At 40.1% G+C, this 27,313-nt stretch overlaps 1 protein-coding gene across 5 annotated transcripts in view; it reads left to right on the forward strand.

Moving 5' to 3' along the window:
* The window catches only part of LOC128699842 (interleukin enhancer-binding factor 2 homolog), a 76,811-nt gene extending 62,360 nt beyond the window's left edge, over window positions 1–14,451 (forward strand). For 3 of the 5 annotated variants that reach the window (XM_053792629.1, XM_053792628.2, XM_053792630.2), the window contains exons 8-9: window positions 2,421–2,588; window positions 13,187–14,451. In XM_053792629.1, coding sequence (XP_053648604.1) covers window positions 2,421–2,588; window positions 13,187–13,335 — 317 coding nt within the window. In that variant the 3' untranslated portion in view covers window positions 13,336–14,451. The remainder of the gene's footprint in view (window positions 1–2,420; window positions 2,589–13,186) is intronic. The other 2 variants (XM_053792631.2, XM_053792632.2) reach the window with 1 other exon arrangement.
* Window positions 14,452–27,313: the final 12,862 nt, after the last annotated feature.

A 27,313-nucleotide genomic window follows, 5' to 3' on the forward strand; every position in this document is an offset into this window, starting at 1 on the left:
AACCAAAAAAGCATTTAAAATTATTGGGAACACCTCACTCCTAAATATGCACTTGTTAAAGGAGAGAAGAGGAGAGATATGCATTAATATACATACGAAAGGTGCTCGAGGACCTGGTCCCAAATCTGCACACTGCCATAACATACTTGAGTGAGACATGGAAAATATGGAAAATAAACCCAGTGAAAAGCAGGAGTGTCCTGGACACAACAAGAAAATATTGTATCAACATCCATGGGACCTGACTGGTTAGCAATATCACAAGATAGATACCAGAAACACTTCTGGAACAAGTGAAGAAGTCTTCAAGAGGAAATTGGATATGTACCTTTGTCAAGTGCCAGATCAACCAAGCTGCAATAGATAAGTGGCCCATTGCTGGGCTATGGTAGTAGGGAAACTCTCAAAACCCTTCAAGGGAATATCAGAGGTATATCAGCTCAAAAAGTGCTCTGTATTGGACTATCCTTATGAGGACATTTTGTTGCAGTATGATCAAAGCCCTGACAGTGGTAGCACTGGGTTGCTCAAAACCTATCATATTTTTTTTTTTTATTATCAAGGGGGAAGTGCTAAACCCATAGGATTATACAGCGCCTGGGGGGGGATGTGGAAGGCATTCGGGCTTAATTTGGGGAACTGGAGCAGAGATCCAATTCCCTAAATCAAGAGCCCCTCACCAACATCAAGGAACCTTCCCTGAGGGGAAAACCTATCATAAACATTGCAGCTGGTGAAGTCAATAAATATATAATGTCTTCTTTAAGTCAACATTACGTATTTCAGAAGCCATTGTTTTCGCCTGTTGCCCATTACTATTCCAGGTAGGTAGGCCACAGCTGTTATATGGGTAAAGAGAGTTTTGATCTTTCCAGTTAGTCAACCATGCCTGACCACATCAGTTGAGCTGGTCATCCTGGGAAGTCACGCCCCTCCCCTCCCCTCCCTCCCTCCTTCCTGAATGGAAGCATTACATTACGGAAAAGAGTAATATTAATTAAGGATGGGTGGTGGTTGCTAGGTATTAATTGATGAACAAAATGATCTTAATTGTGAGTGGCACCCCAGCAATTCTCCGGGAGAATGGTACCTCCAGTGTTGGTGAGAGGTGGTACCCCATCACTCTTCTGGGGGAGCGGTACCTCCAGTGTTGAGTGGTGGTACCCTGGCAATCCTCCAGGAGAGTGGTATCTCCAGTGTTAGTGAGTGGTAGTCCCCCAACAATCCTCCAGAAGAGTGGTACCTCCAGTGTTGGTGAGCGGTGGTACCCTGGCAATCCTTTGGGAGAGTGGTACCTCCAGTGTTGGTGAGTGGTGGTACCCCTCACCACCCCTCTCTACTTCAGCTTGTTCTCTTAGTAGTCATCCTGTTACCATCCTTAATCTTTGAAAAAACAAATTAAAGACAGTCTTTTTCAGATAGTTCCTTGATTTTTGGATTCTTGGCAAGAGTACCAGAGTTTCATCATATGAATAAGAAGGTGAAAGCCCCACCACAGTAGTTATTGTAGGCAGCATCTTGATGGGTTGAGAGAACACTAAACCAGCATCAGTGGGAAAACAGGAAGCCATGGCAACCCCAGCCTCCCACTTCAGCAACTGGGAAACGAAGTACCAAAGCATGGATTTTAGTTTCCCCTCCTTTCTTTACTGGGACTGAACTTAATGACTTCCAAATTAAATAATTTACACGGGTAAGAACAGCGGTGTCCACTGTGGCACGTGGTTTTGGCTTGACAATTAGACTCAGCTGATACCGAACCAGTGTTGACCCCATGATTGTTAATCCTGATGCAAGGCGCTTTCGGAGCGTGAATCTTCTCTCCTCATTTTGGTTCCTCAGTGCCCTTCCTAGCAGTATATAAAAGACTGAGGAGAGACAGTAGGGCCCTGCAGCTCACCACTAAGGTTAGATAGTTTCTCTTCCACTTGTTGCAGCTTTATAACCAAACCATTCAAATTATTACCAACAGTATCACTCACTGCACCAACCTCTCCCATAGAAATTTTATTTATCAATGCTCTCTGAAAGTCAGAGTTCTTCCCCACACAAAGAACAACATTGCTTCAAACACACATCCATTACACTATCACTGAAAACACGAACTGTGATGCAGGGGCATAAAATTCTAAGAGGTCTATGAAATTAAGTGTTGTAATAATTAATTAAATGTAAAATTGCTGAACATGGGGGATACCTGCACTGCATTAGCACTTCAAATGTCACCATGATCTGTAATCATTATTAATTTTTATCACTTAGTTTGCATGAATATACTTATCAGGGAAATTTCCTATTTAATTTCATTGTGACATAGAATGTGATAATATATGAAGGTTAGTCTTAAATTCATTGAAGATAGTAGGCTTTTTTGGAAATTGTTCTTATGCTAAGAAGTGAAGGTACCAACCCGATCATAGACACTTTATCTGCAGGCATCAGTGATCCGTGTGAGGGTGGTAACATTCGTGTACACACAGCAATGACCTTGGAACAGCAAGACCTCGTGTGTTTAACAGCACAGACACTCTTGCGGGTTCTTTCCCATGGTGGATACAAGCAGATCCTGGGACTCGAGGGCAATTCAAGTAAGTGAATTCTTTTTAATATGTTGTTGATAAGAGGTATTATCTGTAAATACTTAAAAGTGATTTGATAACTATTATGGAGCCTAAGACCATCTGGTGAGCAGTAATGGTTATATCCTAATGGTTAGGATATAAAAGGCTCCAGAGGTGGACCACCTCTTACAGTTGTGGTCATTTAATGACTTACCTGTATACCTTACATGAGTTTTAAAGGTTTGGGAAAGACAAACATGGGTACCTACACAGACACTGGGAGACCAAAAAGAGAGAGCCGTCTGGAAGGAATAAGTTTACAGAAAGAAAAGCTTGGAATAACCATTTTTCTAAAGCTGTCTGTCTACTGAGGCACATAAAGATGATGGTAAACATTGGGGCTAGGGAAGGCAGAAGGGGACACACATTTCTGGCAAATTGTTAAACATTCAGACAAAATAAGAAACTCCAATTTGGAGAGAGAAGGAATTTATCAGTAAACATTTCTTTGTAATATATTTTAAGATTTGTTATATACTATATACAACACATTGGAATGTACAATACTGCTGCATGAAGTTTGTATGGTGGCCAGCTCTGGCTTATACTGCAAGAATTATGTTCGTCTATTACAGTGTATGAACACAAGCAACGTGTCACTATAATAATTAGGTACTTACTCAGCAGAATAGATTGCAAGTTGAAAAATACTTTGATGTGTAATGTGATTGTTTTTGTTGTTGAATGGAGTGATTTACCTTGATGTTAGTGGTACTGCACAACACATCAGTGTCAGGTCTTATCTTTCATGTACACCTACCATCCGACTTATGACCTGCTCGACTTACGACCACTCGACTTATGACCGTGTTTTTTATGCCAAATTTCTGGGAAATAAACAAATATTTGTGTTGTACACAGTGTTTATCCTAAACCTTACAGTATAAAATACAGTACTAACAGCATAAAAAGTAAAATATGACATACCAAAATAAAACAATAAAATAAAGTCATTTCAAAAATGTTTTGTTGATATTCAGTAGTAAAGTTCGATTTACGACCATTTCAACTTACGACCGGTTTCTCGGAACCGAACTCAGTCGTAAGTCGGATGGTAGGTGTATATCTGTTATTGAGGCCACTGTTTTTCTTCATCTCGGTGCCCACAAGTTTGCTGTGATGGGTAAATTTTGGCCTAGACATGAGAGAATTAGTCTGTGTGGTGTATGCACAGCATAAAAAAAAAAAATCTTGCTCCATGCAGTGCATGATGGGAACATCTAACATCTGACTACCTTGTTTGAGTGTAAGTAGCAACTTTGAGGCATTTTACTGTCTGACTTTCATATGAAGGTGTTATTGGCTATTTTTTGGTGTATGTTTTCTGGTCAGTACATAGACCAGAAAACATACTAGTGAAATTTTGCTCCTGGATAACTGTGTAGGTTTTCCATCAAATTTCACATTTTTGATGTCGGTACTTTCAGAAAAAGATTCTCTACAACTTCAAATGAATAAAAAAAAATTACGACACTGAACACTTAATTTTGGGGGTTGCAGCAGTGGAAGAGGTAATGAGATTTAAAGCCTGTCAACTTCTCAGAGAGTCATTAAGGTTGCATTTCACTTGTTTACCATCCATTAAGAATATTTTAATCCAAAATATGGACCTGTTGGGATTAACTCGTAAACGGTCCAAATGTATATATACTTTTTACTGCTAGTGCCCCAAATGTATGTATACATTTAATTTTTTCTGCCTTCAAATTTGGCACGATTGGCATGAGATGCCTTGTCAGCATAGAATGGGTCCTAACACTCAGTGTGCATGGTATTAAAAAAATCTGGGACCAGTACCTTGTGGGAGCACCAGTTCAAATGAGCGCCATCTAGAGCAAACAGCGCAGCAAACACCTGGGATTCACTGATTTCATGTAGTATTAACTCTCCGATTTTAAGAGGAAAGTGATTTTGACCCCGAGTTTAGTGGCTTTGAGGTGGATGTCGCCATAAGTGGTTGATGAAATATAAAAAAATCTTGATAATAACCCATGTGCAACATTTGTGCAACACCCTTTCAGAATGTCTTATAACCTATGCTGTAAGTAAAGAGAAACAATTCTTGCTGGCAGCCTGGCTCTCTGTTTGTCTGTCTGTATCTATGTCTATCTCTGTCTGTCTCTTAACAGCATTCCGCTAATACAGACACTTCAAATTATGACCAAAACTCGCTATGCAGCTTCCCCCTTCTGACTTTCTAATACGGTCACTACGTGCCACCTGGTTTGTTTACATTCTCTGTGAGCTCCAAGTTTCTCCTTTATGTCTGGAAACTTTAAAGTTGTTATATATTTTATGTATACTCTGATAATTTTACTCTTGTGTACCTGTACCTAAATAAACTTACACACTGTGCTGGCATGCAGGTGCACATTAAAATCACTAAGAGTGTCTCTCTAATTATGATGCCATATTAATAATGCTAATTTTTTTTTTTAACAAGTCGGCCGTCTCCCACCGAGGCAGGGTGACCCAAAAAGAAAGAAAATCCCCAAAAAGAAAATACTTAAATCATCATTCAACACTTTCACCTCACTCACACATAATCACTGTTTTTGCAGAGGTGCTCAGAACACAACAGTTTAGAAGCATATACGTATAAAGATGCACAACATATCCCTCCAAACTGCTAATATCCCAAAACCCTCCTTTAGAGTGCCGGCATTGTACTTCCCATTTCCAGGACTCAAGTCCGGCTATATAAAAATAACCGGTTTCAATGAATCCCTTCACTAAATATTACCCTGCTCACACTCCAACAGATAGTCAGGTCCCAAATACCATTCGTCTCCATTCACTCCTATCGAACACGCTCATGCACGCCTGCTGGAAGTCCAAGCCCCTCGCCCACAAAACCTCCCTTAACCCTTCCTTCCAACCTTTTCGAGGACGACCCCTACCCCGCCTTCCTTCTCCTACAGATTTAAATGCTCTCCGTCTCATTCTACTTTGATCCATTCTCTCTAAATGACCAAACCACCTCAACAACCCCTCTTCAGCCCTGTGACTAATACTTTTATTAACTCCACACCTTCTCCTAATTTCTACACTCCGAATTTTCTGCATAATATTTACACCACACATTGCCCATAGACAGGACATCTCCACTGCCTCCAACCGCCTCCTCGTTGCTGCATTCACAGCCCAAGCTTCACACCCATACAAGAGTGTTGGTACTACTATACTTTCATACATACGTTGTTTGACTCCACATATACCTCAATGCACCACTCACCTTTTTTCCCTCATCAATTCTATGATTAACCTCATCCTTCATAAATCCATCCGCCGACACGTCAATTCCCAAGTATCTGAAAACATTCACTTCTTCCATACTCCTCCTCCCCAATTTGATATCCAATTTTTCTTTATCTAAATCATTTGATACCCTCATCACCTTACTCTTTTCTATGTTCACTTTCAACTTTCTACCTTTACACACACTCCCAAACTCATCCACTAACCTTTGCAATTTTTCTTTAGAATCTCCCATAAGCACAGTATCATCAGCAAAAAGTAACTGTCAATTCCCATTTTGTATTTGATTCCCCATAATTTAATCCCACCCCTCTCCCGAACACCCTAGCATTTACTTCTTTTACAACCTCATCTGTAAATATATTAAACAACCATGGTGACATTACACATCCCTGTCTAAGACCTACGTTTACAGGGAAGTAGTCTCCCTCTCTTCTACACACCCTAACTTGAGCCTCGCTATCATAAAAACTCTTTACAGCATTTAGTAACTTACCACCTATTCCATATACTTGCAACATCTGCCACATTGCTCCCCTATCCACTCTATCATATGCCTTTTCTAAATCCATAAATGCAATAAAACTTCCATACCTTTATCTAAATACTGTTCACATATGCTTCAATGTAAAAACTTTGATCTACACATCCCCTACCCACTCTAAAGCCTCCTTGCTCATCCACAATCCTACATTCTGTCTTATCTCTAATTCTTTCAATAATAACCCTACCGTACACTTTTCCTGGTATTCTCAGTGAACTTATTTGCATATAATTTTTACAATTTTTTTTTGTCCCCTTTATATAAAGGGACTATACATGCTCTCCGCCAATCCCTCGGTACCTTCCTCTCTTTCATACATTTATTAAACAAAAGCACCAACCACTCCAACACTATATTTCCCCTGCTTTTAACATTTATGTCATGATCCCATCAGTTCCAGCTGCTTTACCCCCTTTCATTCTATGTAATGCCTCACATACCTCCCCCACACTTACATTCTGCTCTTCTTCACTCCTAAAAGATGGTATACCTCCCTGGCCAGTGCTTGAAATTACCACTTCCCTTTCTTCCTCAACATTTAAAAGTTCCTCAAAATATTCTCGCCATCTACCTAATACCTCCCTCTTCCCATCTACTAACTCCCCTACTCTGTTTTTAACTGACAAATCATACGTTCCCTAGGCTTTCTTAACTTGTTTAACTCACTCCAAATTTTTTTCTTATTTTCATTAAAATTTCTTGACAGTGCCTCTTCCACTCTATCATCTGCTCTCCTTTTGCACTCTCTCACCACTCTCTTCACCTTTCTTTTACTCTCCATATACTCTGCTCTTCATATAACACTTCTGCTTTGCAAAAACCTCTCATAAGCTAACTTTTTCTCTTCTATCACACCCTTTACTTCTTCATTCCACCAATCACTCCTCTTTACTCCTGCCCCCACCCTCCTATAACCACAAACTTCTGCCCCACATTCTGATACTGCATTTTTAAAACTCATCCAACCCTCTTCAATCCCCCCACTACTCATCTTTGCACTAGCCCACCTTTCTGCCAATAGTCGATTATATCTCACCCGAACTTCGTCCTCCCCTAGTTTATACACTTTCACTTCCCTCCTACTTGTTGTTGCCACCTTCTTCTTGTCCCATCTACCTCTTACTCTAACTGTAGCTACAACTAAATAATGATCCGATATATCAGTTGCCCCTCTATAAACATGTACGTCCTGGAGCCTACCCATTAACCTTTTATCCACCAATACATAACCTAACAAACTACTTTCATTATGTGCTACATCATACCTTGTATATTTATTTATCCTCTTTTTCATAAAATATATATTACTTATTACCAAATCTCTTTCTACACATAGCTCAATTAAAGGCTCCCCATTTACATTTACCCCTGGCACCCCAAATTTACCTACTACTCCCTCCACAACATTTTTACCCACTTTAGCATTGAAATCCCTAACCACAAGTACTCTCACACTTGGTTCAAAACTCCCCACGCATTCACTCATTTCTCAAAATCTCTCTCTCTCCTCTACACTTCTGTCTTCTCCAGGTGCATATACACTTACTACATAACCCACTTTTCACATCCAACCTTTATTTTACTCCACATAATCCTTGAATTAATACATTTATTTCAACATTATTGCTACTCCTTCTTTAGCTCTAACTCTATTTGAAACCCCAGACCTAATCCCATTTATTCCTCTCCACTGAAACTCTCCCACCCCCTTCAGCTTTGTTTCACTTAAAGCCAGGACATCCAGTTTCTTCTCATTCATAACATCCACAATCATCTCTTTCTTATCATTTGCACAACATCCACACACATTCAGACTTCCCACTTTGACAATTTTATTCTTCTTATTCTTTTTAGTAACCATTACAGAAAAAGGGGTTACTAGCCCATTGTTCCCGGCATTTTAGTTGACTTTTACAACACGCATGGCTTACGGAGGAAAGATTCTTATTCCACTTCCCCATGGATATAAAAGGAAAAGCAATAAGACCAAGAACTATTAAGATAAAATCAAAGAAAACTCAGATGAGTGTGTATAAATAAACGTGTACATGTATGTGTAGTGTGACCTAAGTGTAAGTAGAAGTAGCAAGACATACCTGTAATCTTGCATATTTATGAGACAGACAAAAGACACCAGCAATCCTACCATCATGTAAAACAACTACAGGCTTTCGTTTTACACTCGTTTGGCAGGACGGTAGTACCTCCCTGGGTGGTTGCTGTCTACCAACCTACTACCATTAATAATACTAATACATAATAATAATAATCACTCTTGGGCATATTAAATGTTTTAGTTTGTTAATATAGACACTTTCATTAATCCGTCTGTGATATTTTCTTCAAAATTATATAAGAAACATGTTACATATCATATAAACGTGATACATACTGAATAAAATGTAACATACTTACAGCATGCCACAAAGGGTGTATAATGGAAGGAAATTAAAAGAGAACACAGGAAATTAGCAAGGTGATGAAGATAAAAGATTTAAGTAATGGAAGATTGGATATGAGCTTTGAGGGAAGGAATATTTGCTAGGGAACTTGTCAGCAGATGGATCTATGAAAGACGAGACGAATCATAGAATTGATGAGGGGAAAAAGGTGAGTGGAGCACGTAGGAGTTTGTGGAGACAAAGAATACTATCCATGGAAGCAAAGAGGGGAATGTACGAGAGTATAGTTGTACCAATGTTCTTATATGGGTATGAAGTATGGGTGGTGAATGTTGCACCAGGGAGAAAGGTGGAGAAAGTGGAGATGTCATGTGAATATAATGCAGAGAATCTATAACTTGGAGATTAGGAGGTGTGGGGTTACTTAAAGTACAGGTCCTCCATCACAAATCCGGCATCATTGGGACCTGTAGTGTGCCGGATTACTGAGTTTGCCGGATTACAGAGTGGTTAGGTTAGAATACACTTAATAAAATGAACCAACTTGACTTACACAAAGTTCATTGAACATCGGCAAAAATCGAACATTTCCGCTACTTTGAGCTCAATTTCAAGGTACTTTTCGTCATGAAAGCAATCAAAATTGTGTCTATTTCTGTAAGATATCTTCCATTCTATCCAATGAGCCCAAAAAAATGAGAATACAACCATAAAAACCATACGAAAATATACTGCAAAGAGGCGGCTAATGACTGAGAAGTGAACTCCCTTATTTATCGTCTGTCTCTTTTATTTTTGTTGTATGTTAAGAAGCATCTTTCCATCATACATTGCCCAAGTTTCAATGAGATAGTCCAACAAACAACCGAGAAAAAAAATATTTACCAAAAATCATGTATGGCAAGCCCAAGCCAGGTACTGGAAATAAGTCACTTTGTCAGACTTTTCTGGGTTATCCCAGGTTCTCTATACATACACTGCTATGTAGGATAATCTATGTAACTGTATTTGTGTATACTTGACTAAACTTATTTACTTCTAGTCTGTCAACTGAGTACAAGAAACCGCCCATTCACTTATTTCAACTACCCAATAAAGTGGTCAAAAATTGGCAATTTGGCCAATTTCACATAAATTTCAACAGATGCCAAATTCAAAATAGGGTCCAGAATAAACACTGCAGACATTCCTGGCAGTAAAATAACATTTTCTTTGTTCATTAGTCATGGCTACAGGCCCTTCTTATATTACTCTTGCTTACCATTTGGAATTTTTATTCACAAAAAAAAAAAAAATAGAAGATTTACTGTTATGCAGACTACTGCATTATTGTAATAATTGTATAAATAATGTCAACCCAGGACAGGTATTGGACAGTGACGTCATTTGTTTACTCTTGAGCTTCGCTAAAGAATAGAACATTTTCGCTACTGTGAGCGCAATTTCAAGGTACTTTTCGTCATGAAAGGAATCGAAATCATATCTATTTCTGTAATATATCATTCATTCTATCAAATGAGACCGAAAAAATGAGAATATAACCATAAACACCATATGAAAATATACCGCTAAGCAGCCGCTAATGGCCGAGAAGTGAACTCCGCTATTTATGGTCTGATTTCTTTCATTTTTGGTGTATGTTAAGAAGTATCTTTCCCTCATACATTGCCCAAGTTTGAATAAGGTAACCCAACAAACAACTGAGAAAATAATATAATAATAATAATAATATCTTTATTTACTACATGTACATGTACAAGGTGACATCAGTGACATACTACTACAGTGGAACCTCAAATATTGAACTTAATCTGTTCCAGGAGTTAGTTCTAAATTTGAAAAGTCTGAAAAGCGAAGCAATATTTCCTTTAAGAAATAATGGAAATACAATTAATCCGTTCCAGAAACCCAAAAATATTCACAAAAAAATATATTTTATAGAGATTAATTATAGTTTTACATACACACAACAAATATAATGTTCAGTTATGTATTAATAAGTTTATTTTAAATAAACATATAAAATAACATTTTACTTGATGGTATAAACCTTGGTAATAAATACCGACAAGTTGGTTTAGAAAGACACGTAAGCAAACACTATAACATATTTATTAGAAAACGTTTCGGTCCTGGGACCTTGATCACGGTCCCAGGACCGAAACGTTTTCTAATAAATATGTTATAGTGTTTGCTTACGTGTCTTTCTAAACCAACATTTTACTTACCTTTATTGAAGATTGGTGATGGCATCTGGAAGATAGGGAGGAGGAGAGAGGGAGTTGGGGTTAGTGTTTGGAAGGAGAATCATCCTCCATGAGGACTTCAGGTATCAAAGCCCTCTCTGGGGTTACTTCCCTTCTCTGTGTTTTAATGCCACTAGGACCAGCTTGAGAGTCACTGGATCCCTGTCTCACAAAATAACTGTCCAGTCCTCTGTTTCTGGTGCCTCTAAGATTTCCCTAAAATGGGACATGGTTCTGTCACTGAACTTGTTTCTAAGATGGTTTGTTTCAGCTTGCTCAGGGCGGTACTTCTCCACAAACATTTAGACATCATTCCACTTCTGTATTATTTCCTTCTTCATATGTATGGTGTTTCTCACTTTCTTTACCACAGGGGTACCACTAGCAAGTTTCAATGCTCCCATTGTAGCTTATTTTACAGTCTCACAAACACTAAACACAATGAAATAATCGTAAAATGTTTGAATGAGATCGCAGGTTAGTGTTCACTCAAGCATCAACAAAACCAGACTGGCTCACGGCGCCTGCATGGGGACACAGACAGAGCGGGCTGCCGGACAGGTCTGGTACCCGGCGGTTCGAAAATAGGGGCGAGTTCGATAATAGGGACAAAGTTGGTTCGAAAAAAGGGTTCTATTTTCGAAGAGTTCGATAAGCGATACGTTTGAAATTTGAGGTTCCACTGTAGTACATATATAGAAAGCCGCTCGTTATGCCGAGTATTTCAAGAAAATTAGGTCAGTGTCCCAGGATAACACCCACACTAGTCGGCTAACACCCAGGTACCCATTTACTGATGAGTAAACATAGACAACAGGTGTAAAGAAACACGCCTAAAGTTTCTACCCTGGCTGGGAATCGAATATTTACTAAAAATCATATATGGCTAACCCAAGCCAGGTACTAGAAATAAGCCACTTTGACTTTTTTGGGTTATGCTAGGTTCTCTACACATGCTGCTATGTGTTATAATCTATATAGAGAAAATAACTTTTTTGTTTCAGGTTTATGGTGCAGTACGAGTGTATATCACAGTTAGCCCTGTGCTATACTCCGTTTTCTCTAATAAGCCACCAAGACAGGCATAGGAGAATGGCAGTTGTATCCCATATTCTCTTCATACCTGTCTAACTGCTCGGTGTTTTGCTAATTATTTATTCTGGAGTATTTAACATGTTTTATGTTATTTATATTGTTTATTATGTCATATTAGATCAGTTATGATAGGCAAATAAGCTGTAGTGTTGATATTAGCATAATAATAAATCATATTCTCCTGCTTCATGAGACTGAGCTCATGGTAACCGACAGTGGCTGCAAAGCCACCTTATCTTTAATGGATAATGTACTGTGTAAGTGCTTTACATGATGAGAAGCATTTCTTTTATTCGTTAGAACCATGGCTAGGGCTAAAAGTAAGCAGGTTAAAACAATAAATGGAGAAAAAGAAACTGGAATGACTTATGTAGCAAGTAGCACCACCAAACAGTACCAGCAGGTTGGTGTGGTGACCCTGGAAATTTGAAATTATGCTAGCCAAAATTAGTGTCGAATAACTGAAGGAACCGAATAACTGATTGTTGGATTTGTGATGGCGGACCTGTATTATCAGAGGGAAGAGGAAGGGTTGTTGAGGTGGTTCAGACAATTAGAGAGGATGGATCAAGACAGATTTGGAGGGCATACAAATCTGTAGTGGAAGGCAGGGTAGGGGTCATCCTAGCAAAGTTTGGAGGGGGTAAAGGAGGTTTTGTGTGCGAGGGGCTTGGACTTCCAGCAAGCGTGTGTGAGGGTGTTAGGAGTAAGTGGAGATGAATGTTATATATGACTTGATGTACTGTTGGAGTGTGAGCAAAGTAAGATTTATGAAGGGATTCAGGGAAACCAGTTAGCCAGACTTGAGTCCTGGAGGTGGGAAGTACAGTGCCAGTGCTTTGATGGGGGGGGGGGGGTGTTGATATGTTGCAGGTTTTTAGCTATAATGTAGGCACAGACAGTGATGGAATGAATGATGTTGAAAGTGTTTCTTCTTTTTTGGGTAATCCTGCCTTAGTGGGGAAACTGCTGAAGTGTTAATAAAAACAATAAAAATAATATTGTTTGTATGTATTTCAGGTATAGCAAGTGAGATGTCTGTATGGGATGGTGTTGTGGTATCTGCATTAGAAAAAGCCTATGAGAAACCACCAGAACGACCCCCTCAGGATGACGACACTGACAACATGGATGCTGATGATGATCCAATGGAAACAACTGATAATTAAGGAGCAGAAAAGAATTTTATCTTTGCAGCACATTTGTTCCATCTAGTGTTTCACTGGTGCAACTTTAATTAAAAACTGTGATGTCAACATGTTTGAAGAGGTACACATAGGTGTGTTGTGTAATAATAAATGAGTTGAGAATGTTAAAGTGTGTGCATCCTAAGTATGTGAAGGTTACTGTGCTTCTTTTTAATTCACTTTAATACTTCACCATTTATGTCTAATTGTTTGCTTTTGAAAATAAAGCCTGGAGTATTGATAATTTATTGAAACTTTATGCAATTACACTATTTATTAGGTTAAAAATATTTGTGAGACTGGTGATGGGTGCAGCTGGAAACCCTTATCACATTCTCTTAATCTTTCTCCTTACTTTACCACATTCTCTTAACCCTTAAATGGTCCAAACGTATATAAAAGTTCACCTGTGCAGTGCCCCGAATATTTTGAGAGAAAAAAAAAATATTTTTTTTTTTATAGGAAAAAAGAGCATGTGGGACCCAGGTGTCCCCAATTTTTTTCATGTGACACGCTGAGTGTGCACACCCAATTCTCTCATGTCTAGGCAACTCAGGCCTATCATGCCAATGTTGAATGAATGACGAATGAAACATATACATACGTTTGGGGCCCTACATGAGAGAACGTATATATACGTTTGGACCGTTTGAGGGTTAATCTTTCTTCTTACTTTACCACATTTTCTTAATCTTTCTCATTACTTTCCCTTACTACATTCTCTTAATTTTTTCATTACTTTACTGAAATTCATCAAATCATGACAAACTAAAATTCTTAAATGGAACTCATAGTAAAAATGGTTTGAATTACTTTCACTTTTATAATTAAGAAAGCATTTTCTATTTCTTATGTTAGCTAAAAAGTTTTAAAGTAAGTGAGCAGTGTTCTTAATATGTTATAGTATATTGAAGTCATAAGGTATGCAATTTTTTATATAAAAACTATATTAGTACAGTTGCCTAAGTGATCTGACTGCATTACTGTTTTGAGTTCTTAATTCTCCAGACTAATTCAGAATTGTTTTATTGAATACTTGGAGTCCTTTTGTTGACTTAATGTTGCAACAACTATCAATTATTAAAATTATTGTGGAAAGTTGGTATTCTCATTTGCATAATTTTCCTTCAAGACGGGGGAGAGTGCCTAGAGTGTCAGGTCAGGTCAGGTGTTTTTTGTTGGAAATAGGAACTATTTCCTAGAGGATAAAGGTAGAGTTAGAAAGGGCTGTGATCCTTGGGAATAAGAGGCAATCAGACATGATCCAAGGAATAGGAAGACAATTCCAATGCCTTTGATCAAGTTTCTCCCACTTGCATCAAGGAACCTACATTGTGGAACACAATTTTTGAGGTAAAAATGACATGTGCTATCAGCTATTTTCATACCCTAGTAAATTATTATATTAACAAGTGTTAAAGGTAAATGGGTCGTAAAGGTATGTACAGGTCCGCCGTCACAAATTCGGCATCATTGGGACCTGTAGTGTACCGGATTATTGAGTTTGCAGGATTACAGGTGGTTAGCTTAGAATACACTTAATAAAGTTAACCAGCTTTACTCGCACAAAGTTCCTTGAACATCGGCAAAAATTGAACATTTCCGCTACTTTGAGCTCAATTTCAAGGTACTTTTTGTCATGAAACCAATTAAAGTTGTATCTATTTCTGTAATATATCGTCCATTCTATCAAATGAGACCAAAAAAATGAAAATACAACCATACAAACCATATGAAAATATACTGCTAAGGGGCAGCTAATGGCTGAGAAACGAACTCCGTTATTTATCGTCTGATTTTTTAATTTTTGGTGTATGTTAAGAAGCATCTTTCCATCATACATTGCCCAAGTTTCAATAAGATAGCCCAACAGAGAAAAAATTTTACCAAGCCAGGTACTGGAAATAAGCCACTATGTCTGACTTTTTTGGGTTATCCTTGGTTCTCTGTACATACGCTGCTATGTACGGTAATCTGTGTAACTGTATTTGTGTATACCTGAATAAATTTACTTCTGTTCTGTCGACTGAGTACAAGAAACTGCCCATTCACCTATTTCTTCTACCCAGTAAAGTGATCAGAAATTGGTAATTTGGTCAATTCCACACAAAATTAAAAACTTTCACTTTAAAAATAGGGCCCAGAATATTGCAGACATTCCTGGCACTAAAATAACATTTTCTCTGTTCATTAATCACGGCTTCAGGCCCCTCTTATATTACTTTGCTTACCATTTGGAATTTTTATTCACACACAAAATAGAAGATTTGATAAATTAGACACATGTGCAACTCTTGGGTATCTTTATTGAGGAAACGTTTCGCCACACAGTGGCTTCATCAGTCCAAAACAAAGAGGAAGGCGTAAGGAGAGAAGGAGTATGAGGTAATCAGTCCCTCAACCTGGAGGTTGAGGGACTGATTACCTCATCTGATTACCAATCAGTCCCTCAACCTGGAGGTTGAGGGACTGATTACCTCATACTCCTCCTCTCCTTACGCCTTCCTCTTTGTTTTGGACTGATGAAGCCACTGTGTGGCGAAACATTTCCTGAATAAAGATTCCCATATGCTGCATAAGTGTCTCAATTTTCAACATGCTGTATTCTATTCAAGATTGATGGACTGAACACATCGACTCAAGGTTGAGGGACTGATTACCTCATTCTCCTCCTGTTCTTCAAGTTTCTCCTATGTATGGACTGATGAAGCCACTGTGTGGCAAAACGTTTCCTCAATAAAGATACCCAAGAGTTGCACATGTGTCTAATTTATCAACATGTCGGTTCTCTGAACCATTCATCTACAAAATAGAAGATTTACTGTTATGCAGACCATTATTGTAATAATTGTATAAATACAGTGGTACCTTGACTTACGAGTGCCCCAACTTACGAGTTTTCCAAGTTACAAGCCGTCGCTCGGTATATTTTTTACTTTCAGTTGCGAGCCAAAATCTGAGATACGAGCGAGCTTCAGAAATATCCAAAGTCTTGATAATAACCAGTGTGTAACATCCTTTCAATTTTGATACCACTGGTAATGTCATCCTGCCAGAATGTTCTATATCATATGCCCTAAGTAGAGAGAAACAATATCAAATGCCCTAAGTAAAAAGAAACAATTGTGGAGCACGTGTAAAACATGTTCGGTAGGCAAGCTGGTTGGGCGGCCAGCCAGCTGGCTGGCTGGCTGGCTGATTTGCTTTGGCTGTCTCTATTTCCTTCTGTCTGTCAATATCTCTGTCTATCTCTGTCTCTGTCTCTATCTCACAGGTACACATAAATACAGTTATACACAGTGTAAATTACCTAGGATCACCTAAAAAATCCAGATAAAGTGCTATACTATGCTTGTAGACATAAGACTTAATAAGCATGACTGGCAAGTAATACACACTTTCACTTGTTCAGGAATTAGACGTGACGACTCTGCATCATGTGTAATACCTGTTGGTTCATGAGTGGCTCTCTCTGAGACAGAGATAAGTAGAGAGAAGGAAGACAGAAACACAGGCAGTCAGAAAGACAGATAAGCAGAGACTGGTAAACATAGACAAATCTAGACAGACAGACATAGACACACAAACAAACAGAAACATGCAGACAGACAGACAGACATGTTTATGTGTAATATTGAAAAATATAGCCAAGGTAATGCATGATCATCAAATGTCACTCCACTGCTGCACTGTCAGCAGTGGACCTGGCAAAAAAGGCAAGATCATTTTTTAGGAGCTGGAACGGATTAATGGTATTTCAATAATTTCAATGATGAAAATTGATTTGATATACAGTGGTCCCTCGATAATCATCCGTAATCTGTTCCTGGAAGTGGGACTATTATCGAAATGGACGATTTTCGAATCAATTTTCCCCATAAGAAATAATGTAAATTCAATTAATTCGTTCCAGACACCTAGAAGTACCAACAAAAAAATTTTTTTTTACCTAAAAGATAGATTTACATGCACAAAAGAATGAACATTCAACATGACAGTTACCTTTATTGAAGGCTGTTGTTGATGAATGGAAGACACGGAGGAGGAGAGAGGGAAGAGAGGTTATTTGGAAGGGGAATCCCCCTCCATAAGGACTCTAGGGCACTAATAAAATGTATAAATGAACATTGGTAACAGGGGTAGTTGATGAGTGGAATGGTCTGCCTAGTAGGGTGATCGAAGCTAAAACATTGGGTAGTTTCAAATTTAGGTTGGATAAATACACGAGTGAGAGGGGTTGGATTTGACTCAGACTTGCACCCGAGTTTATTGCTTGAGTAGCATTTGTTCTGTTAGTGGGTTGGATTTGTGAAGGAATGGCCTAGTATGGGCCAGCAGGCCTGTTCCAGTGTTCCTACTTTCTTAAGTTCTTATTTAACATCACACTTACCAGTTGGGTGATCGAGGCTAGGACCTTGGGTAGCTTTAAGAAGAGATTGGACAAATATACGAGTTGGAGGAGCTGAGTTTGATTTGTGTCATTGGGTACGGGAGTAAATTCTTGGGTAGCTTTGGGTGGAGGTCATTTTGATAAGGACCTGCCTTGTATGGGCCAGTAGACCTGCAGTGTTCTTCCATTGTTATGTTCTTATTGGTATTTGTTTGTGTGAGGGAGGGATGGCAAGTTTATTGTTGGAGAATATGACACTAATATCAACTCTGTGGCTTATTTATCTATCACAATTCAACTAATATAACATAATAAACAATATTAATAACATAGAAACATGGAATATACTCTTGAATGAATAAAATAAGTCATTACGTATGTCACGAGAGGTGTTGAGTTGTGTTGTTGTTGGGTATATAAGGGCCACTGAGTGTAAGCCGTCCATAATGGTGGTGAAGCAGCAGCAGCAGCTGAGTCGGCGGTGGTTTTTGTAGCCCTATATAACTCCAACAACATTGGAGGAGTTGGTAGAATCACTGAATCACTAAAGAAGGAACCCACTACCACCATCACTACGACCTTCTACCACTATTAACAACTGTTACCACCATCACTACTACTACCTTCTACCATCATCACTACTACCTACTACCACCATCACTACTACCTACTACCACCATCACTACCACCAAAGAAAGCTTCTAGTGCCAGCCCTTTGGTAAAGAATGTGAGAAACACATTATTTATGAAAAAGTTTGTAGAAAAATACAAAGATGGTGGTGGTAGAGTGAAAGCAGTTGTGATAGTGGTTGATGAACATAAGAACACAAGAAAGGAGGATCACTGCAGCAGGCCTGTTGGCCCATGGCCCATCCCACTAACGAAACATTTTCCCAACCCAGTCCTCAATGCTACCCAAGAAATAAGCTCTGATAACTCTATCCACTCATTTGGGACTTGTAAATGAGTGGATAGAGTTATCAGAGCATATTTCTTGGGTAGCATTGAGGACTGGGTTGGGAAAATGTTTCGTAAGTGGGATGAATTGTAAAGGACCTGCCGAGCATGGGCCAACAGGCCTGCTGCAGTGATCCTCCTTTATGTTCATCAACCACTATCACAACTGCTTCCACTCTACCAACACCATCTTCGTATTTTTCTACAAACTTTTTCATAAATTATGTTTCTCACATTCTTTACCAAAGGGCTGGCACTAGAAGCTTTATTTGGAGCCATGGTAGCTTATTTAGCACTTGCAAGCACTAAAATCAATGGAGTACAGTATTATGAAATATTTCGTAGGAGCATGTGAGGGGACCGTCACTCACTGGTAAACAATGGCACACTGGCTGGGAAAGAAAGGCCGAGGCGGCTCAGAGCGTGAGTACGCGTCCGGGACGAAGGACTATTAGGACTATTAGCGAGTTACCGGACCATTTGCGAGCCAATATTTTGACGAAAAAACAGGACTATTTCCGAAATGGACGACTTTCAGGCCGGACGATTATTGAGGGACCACTGTATTGTATTCTCACTCTGTTATTAAGTAAACTGTAGCCATAGTTCCCATTTTTATTTGTGCCCTCTTATGCCATTCCATATTCTGTTAAGCACTGGGATAATATAGGAGACTGGTTCACTTGCTGGGATACCTCAGGCAGAGTGGGGAAAGGTCTCACAATTTTCAGAAGTTTTTTTCAAGGTGCCAGCCATCCCAGGCAGGGTGACCTAAAAAGAAAAACGAAAGTTTTTTTTATAATTAGTGATGTATACAGGAGAAGGTGTTACTAGCCCCTTGCTGGCATAGCAGTGTGGTACAGTTGTCTTAGTCATGGAACAATGATGTATTAAGCCAGGATTAACTATACATTTATCATTTACAAGTCATAGTAATGGTATAGACATGTACAATATTGTACAGTACAGTGGTACCTCGGGATATGAAATTAATTAGTTCCAGAAGGCTGTTTGAGTGCCGATACCAAACAAATTTGTTCCCATAAGGAATAATGTAAATTAGATTAATCTGTTTCAGACCCTGAAAAATACACTTAGAAAAGCACTTACATAAATACACTTACATAATTGTTCGAGTTTTGAGCTGTTCGTATCCCGAGGTACCACTGTACTTTGGTTAGTGTGGATCTAGTGGGCCCAGAGATTTTAATATCAGTATTCTTTCTTTCAACACACCGGCCGTATCCCACCGAGGCGGGGTGGCCCAAAAGGAAAAACGAAAGTTTCTCCTTTTACATTTAGTATTATATACAGGAGAAGGGGTTACTAGCCCTGTGCTCCTGGCATTTTAGTTGCCTCTTACAACACGCATGGCTTACGGAGGAAGAATTCTGTTCCACTTCCCCATGGAGATAAGAGGAAATAAACAAGAACAAGAGCTAGAAAGAAAATAGAAGAAAACCCAGAGGGGTGTATATATACAGTGGACCCCCGGTTAACGATACTTTTTCACTCCATAAGTATGTTCAGGTGCCAGTACTGACCGAATTTATTCCCATAAGGAATATTGTGAAGTAGATTAGTCCATTTCAGACCCCCAAACATACACGTACAAATGCACTTACATAAATACACTTACATAATTGGTCGCATTCGGAGGTAATCGTTATGCGGGGGTCCACTGTATATGCTTGTACATGTATGTGCAGTGTGACCTAAGTGTAAGTATTAGTAGCAAGACATATCTGAAATCTTGCATGTTTATGAGACAGACAAAAGACACCAGCAATCCTACCATCATGTAAAACAATTACAGGGTTTCATTTTACACTCACTTGGCAGGACGGTAGTACCTCCCTGGGCGGTTGCTGTCTACCAACCTAGGAATATCAGTATTATATAATATTAATTATGAGGTTTGTATATAACATTGGTGTTGATATGCCCCTAAAACACTGAGCAGAATAAACATGTTTAACCCTTTCGGGGTTTCGGCTATACTAGTACGGCTTACGCGCAGGGGTTTTTGACGTACTAGTACGCATAAATTCTAGCGCCGTCAAATCTAGTGAGAGAAAGCTGGTAGGCCTACATATGAAAGAATGGGTCTATGTGGTCAGTGTGTGCAGTATTAAAAAAATTCTGCAGCACACAGTGTGTAATGAGAAAAAAAAAACTGACCATGTTTTTGGATTAAAACAGCGACTTTGCACTGTATTTTCCTATGGTATTTATTGTTGTATTCTAGTTTTCCTGGTCTCATTTTATAGAATGGAAGACATATTACAGAAATTGAGATGATTTTGACTGATTTTACAATGAAAAGTACAGTGGACCCCCGCTTAACAATCACCTCCCAATGCGACCAATTATGTAAGTGCGTTTGTACGTGTATGTTTGGGGGTCTGAAATGGATTAATCTACTTCACAATATTCCTTATGGGAACAAGTTCGGTCAGTACTGGCACCTGAACATACTTCTGGAATGAAAAAATATCGTTAACCGGGGGTCCACTGTACCTTGAAATTGAGCTCAAAGTAGCAGAAATGTTTGATTTTTACCAAAGATCAAAAGTAAACAAATGCCAAGCGTCCAATACACATCAACTGGTGATTCTAATATTCTTTCACAAGTGCGCTGATGTTATTTATACCATTTCTACACTAATGCAGTAGTCTGCATAACAGTAAACCTATTTTTTTGTGAGAATAAAAATTCAAAGTGGAAAGCAAAAGAATGTAAGAGGGGCGTGGGAATGTGAGTAATGAACAGAGGAAATGTTATTTTAGTGCCAGGAATGTCTTTCTTGTTTATTCTGGACTCTATTCGGAAATTGGCATCTTTTGAAATTTGTGTGAAATTGGCAAAATTGCTAAATTCTGACCACTGTATTGGATAGTTGAAATCGGTAAATGGGTGGTTTCTTGTACTCATTCAATAGAAAAAATGGAGTTCTAGCGAAATAGTTATGATTTTTGTTGACTAGTACACTGGAATTAGCCGAAAATAGGGCTCAAAGTGGGCAAAATCGCCGATGCGTAAACATTGTCGAGACCGCTAACTTCGCGAGAGCATATTTCCGTAAGTTTTCCATCAAATTTCATACTTTTGGTGTCATTATGATCGGGAAAAGATTCTCTATATTTTCACAAGAAATTTTTTTTTTTTTTTTTTTTTTAAATTTGGTTGACCCTGAGATTGTACAAGTCTCTGAGAGGACCTGCAAACCCCCAAAGGGTTAAAGATCTATTAGAATTTTACCCAACTTATAATGATGATAAAAAAGAATACAGCCTCTCCTCACTTAGCGATGTACATGTATTTGTTTGCCGATGACTCGGACTTATGAAAGGCTCTCTGTCCAGTATGCATACCTAAATAATGTATATTAGAGCTGATTGCCTCTATTCTGTTTATTACAATATACAGTACACTACTGTATAAACATTTAAAAATATACAGGCGACATCAAAATAATATCAAAGATGGTTCACACAGACCCTCTACCATTATAGTATGCTCCTCACTTAAATAAATATTTGTTTACTGACATGGTCTTAGGAACGGAACTCCATTGCTAAGTGAGGAGAGGCTGTATAACAATACCAGGAAGTTAGAAAGACATTATATCCTGACCTATGGTAATAAATAGCAGTAAAAATGTTATGTTTTTTTTTTTTTTTTTATGTTTGCAATTATTTAAGTTCCCAAAATATTTTTAATGTAAATGTAATTAACTGATTAGGCTACAACCATGTAAAACCATTATAGATTACATGTAGTCTGGGTTTATATTGTTCTAAATGCTGGACCTAACGAGCTGTCACTAGTCCGGGTTTATGTCATCATAAATACTGGATCTAACAAGCTGTCACTAGTCGAACTCACAGAAAATAAATTTAGACTCATTTTACTTTTTTTTTTAACTGAAATTATTTCAGCACAACACAATGTTTGTACAACTGTGCTTCCCACTTTATACTTACCCTCAACAGTGCTTCTCACTTTATACTGACCCTCGACAGTACTTCTGACATTATACTGACCCTCGACAGTGCTTCCCACTTTATACTGACCCTCGACAGTACTTCTGACATTATACTGACCCTCGACAGTGCTTCCCACTTTATACTGACCCTCGACAGTACTTCTGACATTATACTGACCCTCGACAGTGCTTCCCACTTTATACTTACCCTCAACAGTGCTTCTCACTTTATACTGACCCTCGACAGTACTTCTGACATTATACTGACCCTCGACAGTGCTTCCCACTTTATACTGACCCTCGACAGTGCTTCTCACTTTATACTGACCCTTGACAGTGCTTCTCACTTTATACTGACCCTCGACAGTGCTTCCCACTTTATACTGACCCTCGACAGTGCTTCTCATGTTATACTGACCCTCGACAGTCCTCACTTTATACTGACCCTCGACAGTGCTTCCCACTTTATACTGACCCTCGACAGTGCTTCTCACTTTATACTGACCCTCGACAGTGCTTCCCACTTTATACTGACCCTCGACAGTGCTTCCCACTTTATACTGAACCATGACAGTGCTTCCCACTTTACACTGACCCACCACTGTGCTTCCCACTTGATACTGACCCACCACTGTGCTTCCCACTTTATACTGACCCTCGACAGTGCTTCTCACTTTATACTGACCCTCAACAGTGCTTCCCACTTTATACTGGCCCTCGACAATGCTTCCCACTTTACACTGACCCTCCACTGTGCTTTCCACTTTATACTGACCCTCAACAGTGCTTCCCACTTTATACTGACCCTCGACAGTGCTTCCCACTTGACACTGACCCACCACTGTGCTTCCCACTTTATACTGACCCTCCACTGTGCTTCCCACTTTATACTGACCCTCGACAGTGCTTCCCACTTTATACTGACCCACCACTATGCTTCCCACTTTATACTGACCCTCAACAGTGCTTCTCGTGTTGTACTGACCCTCAACAGTCCTCACTTTATACTGACTGTCGACAGTGCTTCCCACTTTATACTGACCCTCGATAGTGCTTCTCACTTTATACTGACCCTCGACAGTGCTTCCCACTTTATATTGACCCTTGACAGTGCTTCCCACTTTATACTGAACCACGACAGTGCTTCCCACTTTACACTGACCCACCACTGTGTTTCCCACTTGATACGACCCACCACTGTGCTTCCCACTTTATACTGACCCTCGACAGTGCTTCCCACTTTACACTGACCCTCGACAGTGCTTCCCACTTTATACTGAACCACGACAGTGCTTCCCACTTTATACTGACCCTCGACAGTGCTTCCCACTTGACACTGACCCACCACTGTGCTTCCCACTTTATACTGACCCTCCACTGTGCTTCCCACTTTATACTGACCCTCGACAGTGCTTCCCACTTTATACTGACCCACCACTATGCTTCCCACTTTATACTGACCCTCGACAGTGCTTCTCATGTTGTACTGACCCTCAACAGTCCTCACTTTATACTGACTGTCGACAGTGCTTCCCACTTTATACTGACCCTCGATAGTGCTTCTCACTTTATACTGACCCTCGACAGTGCTTCCCACTTTATACTGACCCTTGACAGTGCTTCCCACTTTATACTGAACCACGACAGTGCTTCCCACTTTACACTGACCCACCACTGTGTTTCCCACTTGATACGACCCACCACTGTGCTTCCCACTTTATACTGACCCTCGACAGTGCTTCCCACTTTACACTGACCCTCGACAGTGCTTCCCACTTTATACTGAACCACGACAGTGCTTCCCACTTTATACTGACCCTCGACAGTGCTTCCCACTTGACACTGACCCACCACTGTGCTTCCCACTTTATACTGACCCTCCACTGTGCTTCCCACTTTATACTGACCCTCGACAGTGCTTCCCACTTTATACTGACCCACCACTATGCTTCCCACTTTATACTGACCCTCGACAGTGCTTCTCATGTTGTACTGACCCTCAACAGTCCTCACTTTATACTGACTGTCGACAGTGCTTCCCACTTTATACTGACCCTCGATAGTGCTTCTCACTTTATACTGACCCTCGACAGTGCTTCCCACTTTATACTGACCCTTGACAGTGCTTCCCACTTTATACTGAACCACGACAGTGCTTCCCACTTTACACTGACCCACCACTGTGTTTCCCACTTGATACGACCCACCACTGTGCTTCCCACTTTATACTGACCCTCGACAGTGCTTCCCACTTTACACTGACCCTCGACAGTGCTTCCCACTTTATACTGAACCACGACAGTGCTTCCCACTTTACACTGACCCACCACTGTGCTTCCCACTTTATACTGACCCTCCACTGTGCTTCCCACTTTATACTGACCCTCCGTGTTTCCCACTTTATACTGACCCTCGACAGTGCTTCCCACTTTGTACTGACCCTTCACTGTACTTCCCACTTTATACTGACCCACCACTGTGCTTCCCACTTTATATTGACCCACCACTGTGCTTCCCACTTTATACTGACCCACCACTGTGCTTCCCACTTTATACTGACCCTCCACTGTGCTTCCTACTTCATACTGACCCACCACTGTGCTTCCCACTTTATACTGACCCACCACTGTGCTTCCCACTTTACACTGACCCACCACTGCGCTTCCCACTTTATATTGACCCACCACTGTAATTCCCACTTTATACTGACCCATCACTGTGCTTCCCACTTTATACTGACCCTCGACAGTGCTTCCTACTTCATACTGACCCACCACTGTGCTTCCCACTTTATACCGACCCACCACTGTGCTTCCCACTTTATACTGACCCTCAACAGTGCTTCCCACTTTATACTGACCCACCACTGTGCTTCCCACTTTATACTGACCCTCGACAGTGCTTCCCACTTTATACTGACCCTCGACAGTGCTTCCCACTTTACACTGACCCACAACTGTGCTTCCCACTTTATATTGACCCACCACTGTGCTTCCCACTTTATACTGACCCTCCACTGTGCTTCCCACTTTATAGTGACCCTTGACAGTGCTTCCCACTCTATACTGACCCACCACTGTGCTTCCCACTTTATACTGACCCTCCACTGTGCTTCCCACTTTATACTGACCCTCCACTGTGCTTCCCACTTTATACTGACCCTCAACAGTGCTTCCAATTTTATACTGACCCACCACTGTGCTTCCCACTTTATACTGACCCTCCACGGTGCTTCCCACTACATACTGACCCTCCACTGTGCTTCCCACTTTATACTGACCCTCCACTGTGCTTCCCACTTTATACTGACCCTCCACTGTGCTTCCCACTTTATACTGACCCTCCACAGTGCTTTCCACTTTATACTGACCCTCCACTGTGCTTCCCACTTTATACTGACCCTCCACTGTGCTTTCCACTTTATACTAACCCTCCACTGTGCTTTCCACTTTATACTGACCCTCTACTGTGCTTCCCACTTTATACTGACCTTCCACTGTGCTTCCCACCTTACACTCGCACTAACCCTCCACTGTGCTTTCCACTTTACACTCGCACTGACCCTCCACTGCGCTTCCCACCTTACACTTGCACTAACCCTCCACTGTGCTACGCACCTTACACTTGCACTAACCCTCCACTGTGCTTCCCACTGTACACTCGCGCTAACCCTCCACTGTGCTTCCCACTGTACACTCGCACTAACCCTCCACTTTACACACGCACTAACCTTCCACTGTGCTACTCACTTTATACTCGCACTAACCCTCCACTGTTCTACCCACCACCTTACACTTGCACTAACCCTCCACTGTGCTACCCTCTTTACACTTGCACTAACCCTCCACTGTGCTACCCACCTTACACTAACCCTCCACTGTGCTACCCACTTTACACTCGCACTTACCCTCCACTGTGCTACCCACCACCTTACACTTGCACTAACCCTCCACTGTGCTACCCACTTTACACTCGCACTAACCCTCCACTGTGCTATCCACTTTACACTCGCACTAACCCTCCACTGTGCTACCCACTTTACACTTGCACTAACCCTCCACTGTGCTACCCACTTTACACTCGCACTAACCCTCCACTGTGCTACCCACCTGACACTCGCACTAACCCTCCACTCCTTTATCCGCTACCACATATATCCACCTTGTCACTATATAACCCATGTGGTTTTAGCTTCTGTTGTAATGTATGTTATTGAAGGTGTGTCCGTTCCTCGGCTCAAACATGACATTATTGTTGAAGAATCAGACACATGTACAACATATTATTATATTTATTTGTAGATGTTGCACCATCCAGTGACTTTATTAATACAAGGACATATGTTCTTGTATTGATACACTGGATGGTGCAACATTTACAAATAAAGATACCTGGATGTTGTACATCTGAGTATCTAATTCTTTATCTTGTTGGTATTGTATACCATTCATGTACAACATGGTATTGCATACCATTCATGTACAACATAGTATTGTATACCATTCATGTACAACATGGTATTGTATACCATTCATGTACAACATGGTATTGTATACCATTCATGTACAACATGGTATTGTATACCATTCATGTACAACATGGTATTGTATACCATTCATGTACA

The sequence above is a fragment of the Cherax quadricarinatus genome, chromosome 81 (genome assembly GCF_038502225.1).
Source record: "Cherax quadricarinatus isolate ZL_2023a chromosome 81, ASM3850222v1, whole genome shotgun sequence".
In the NCBI taxonomy this organism is placed as follows: Eukaryota; Metazoa; Arthropoda; class Malacostraca; order Decapoda; family Parastacidae; genus Cherax; species Cherax quadricarinatus.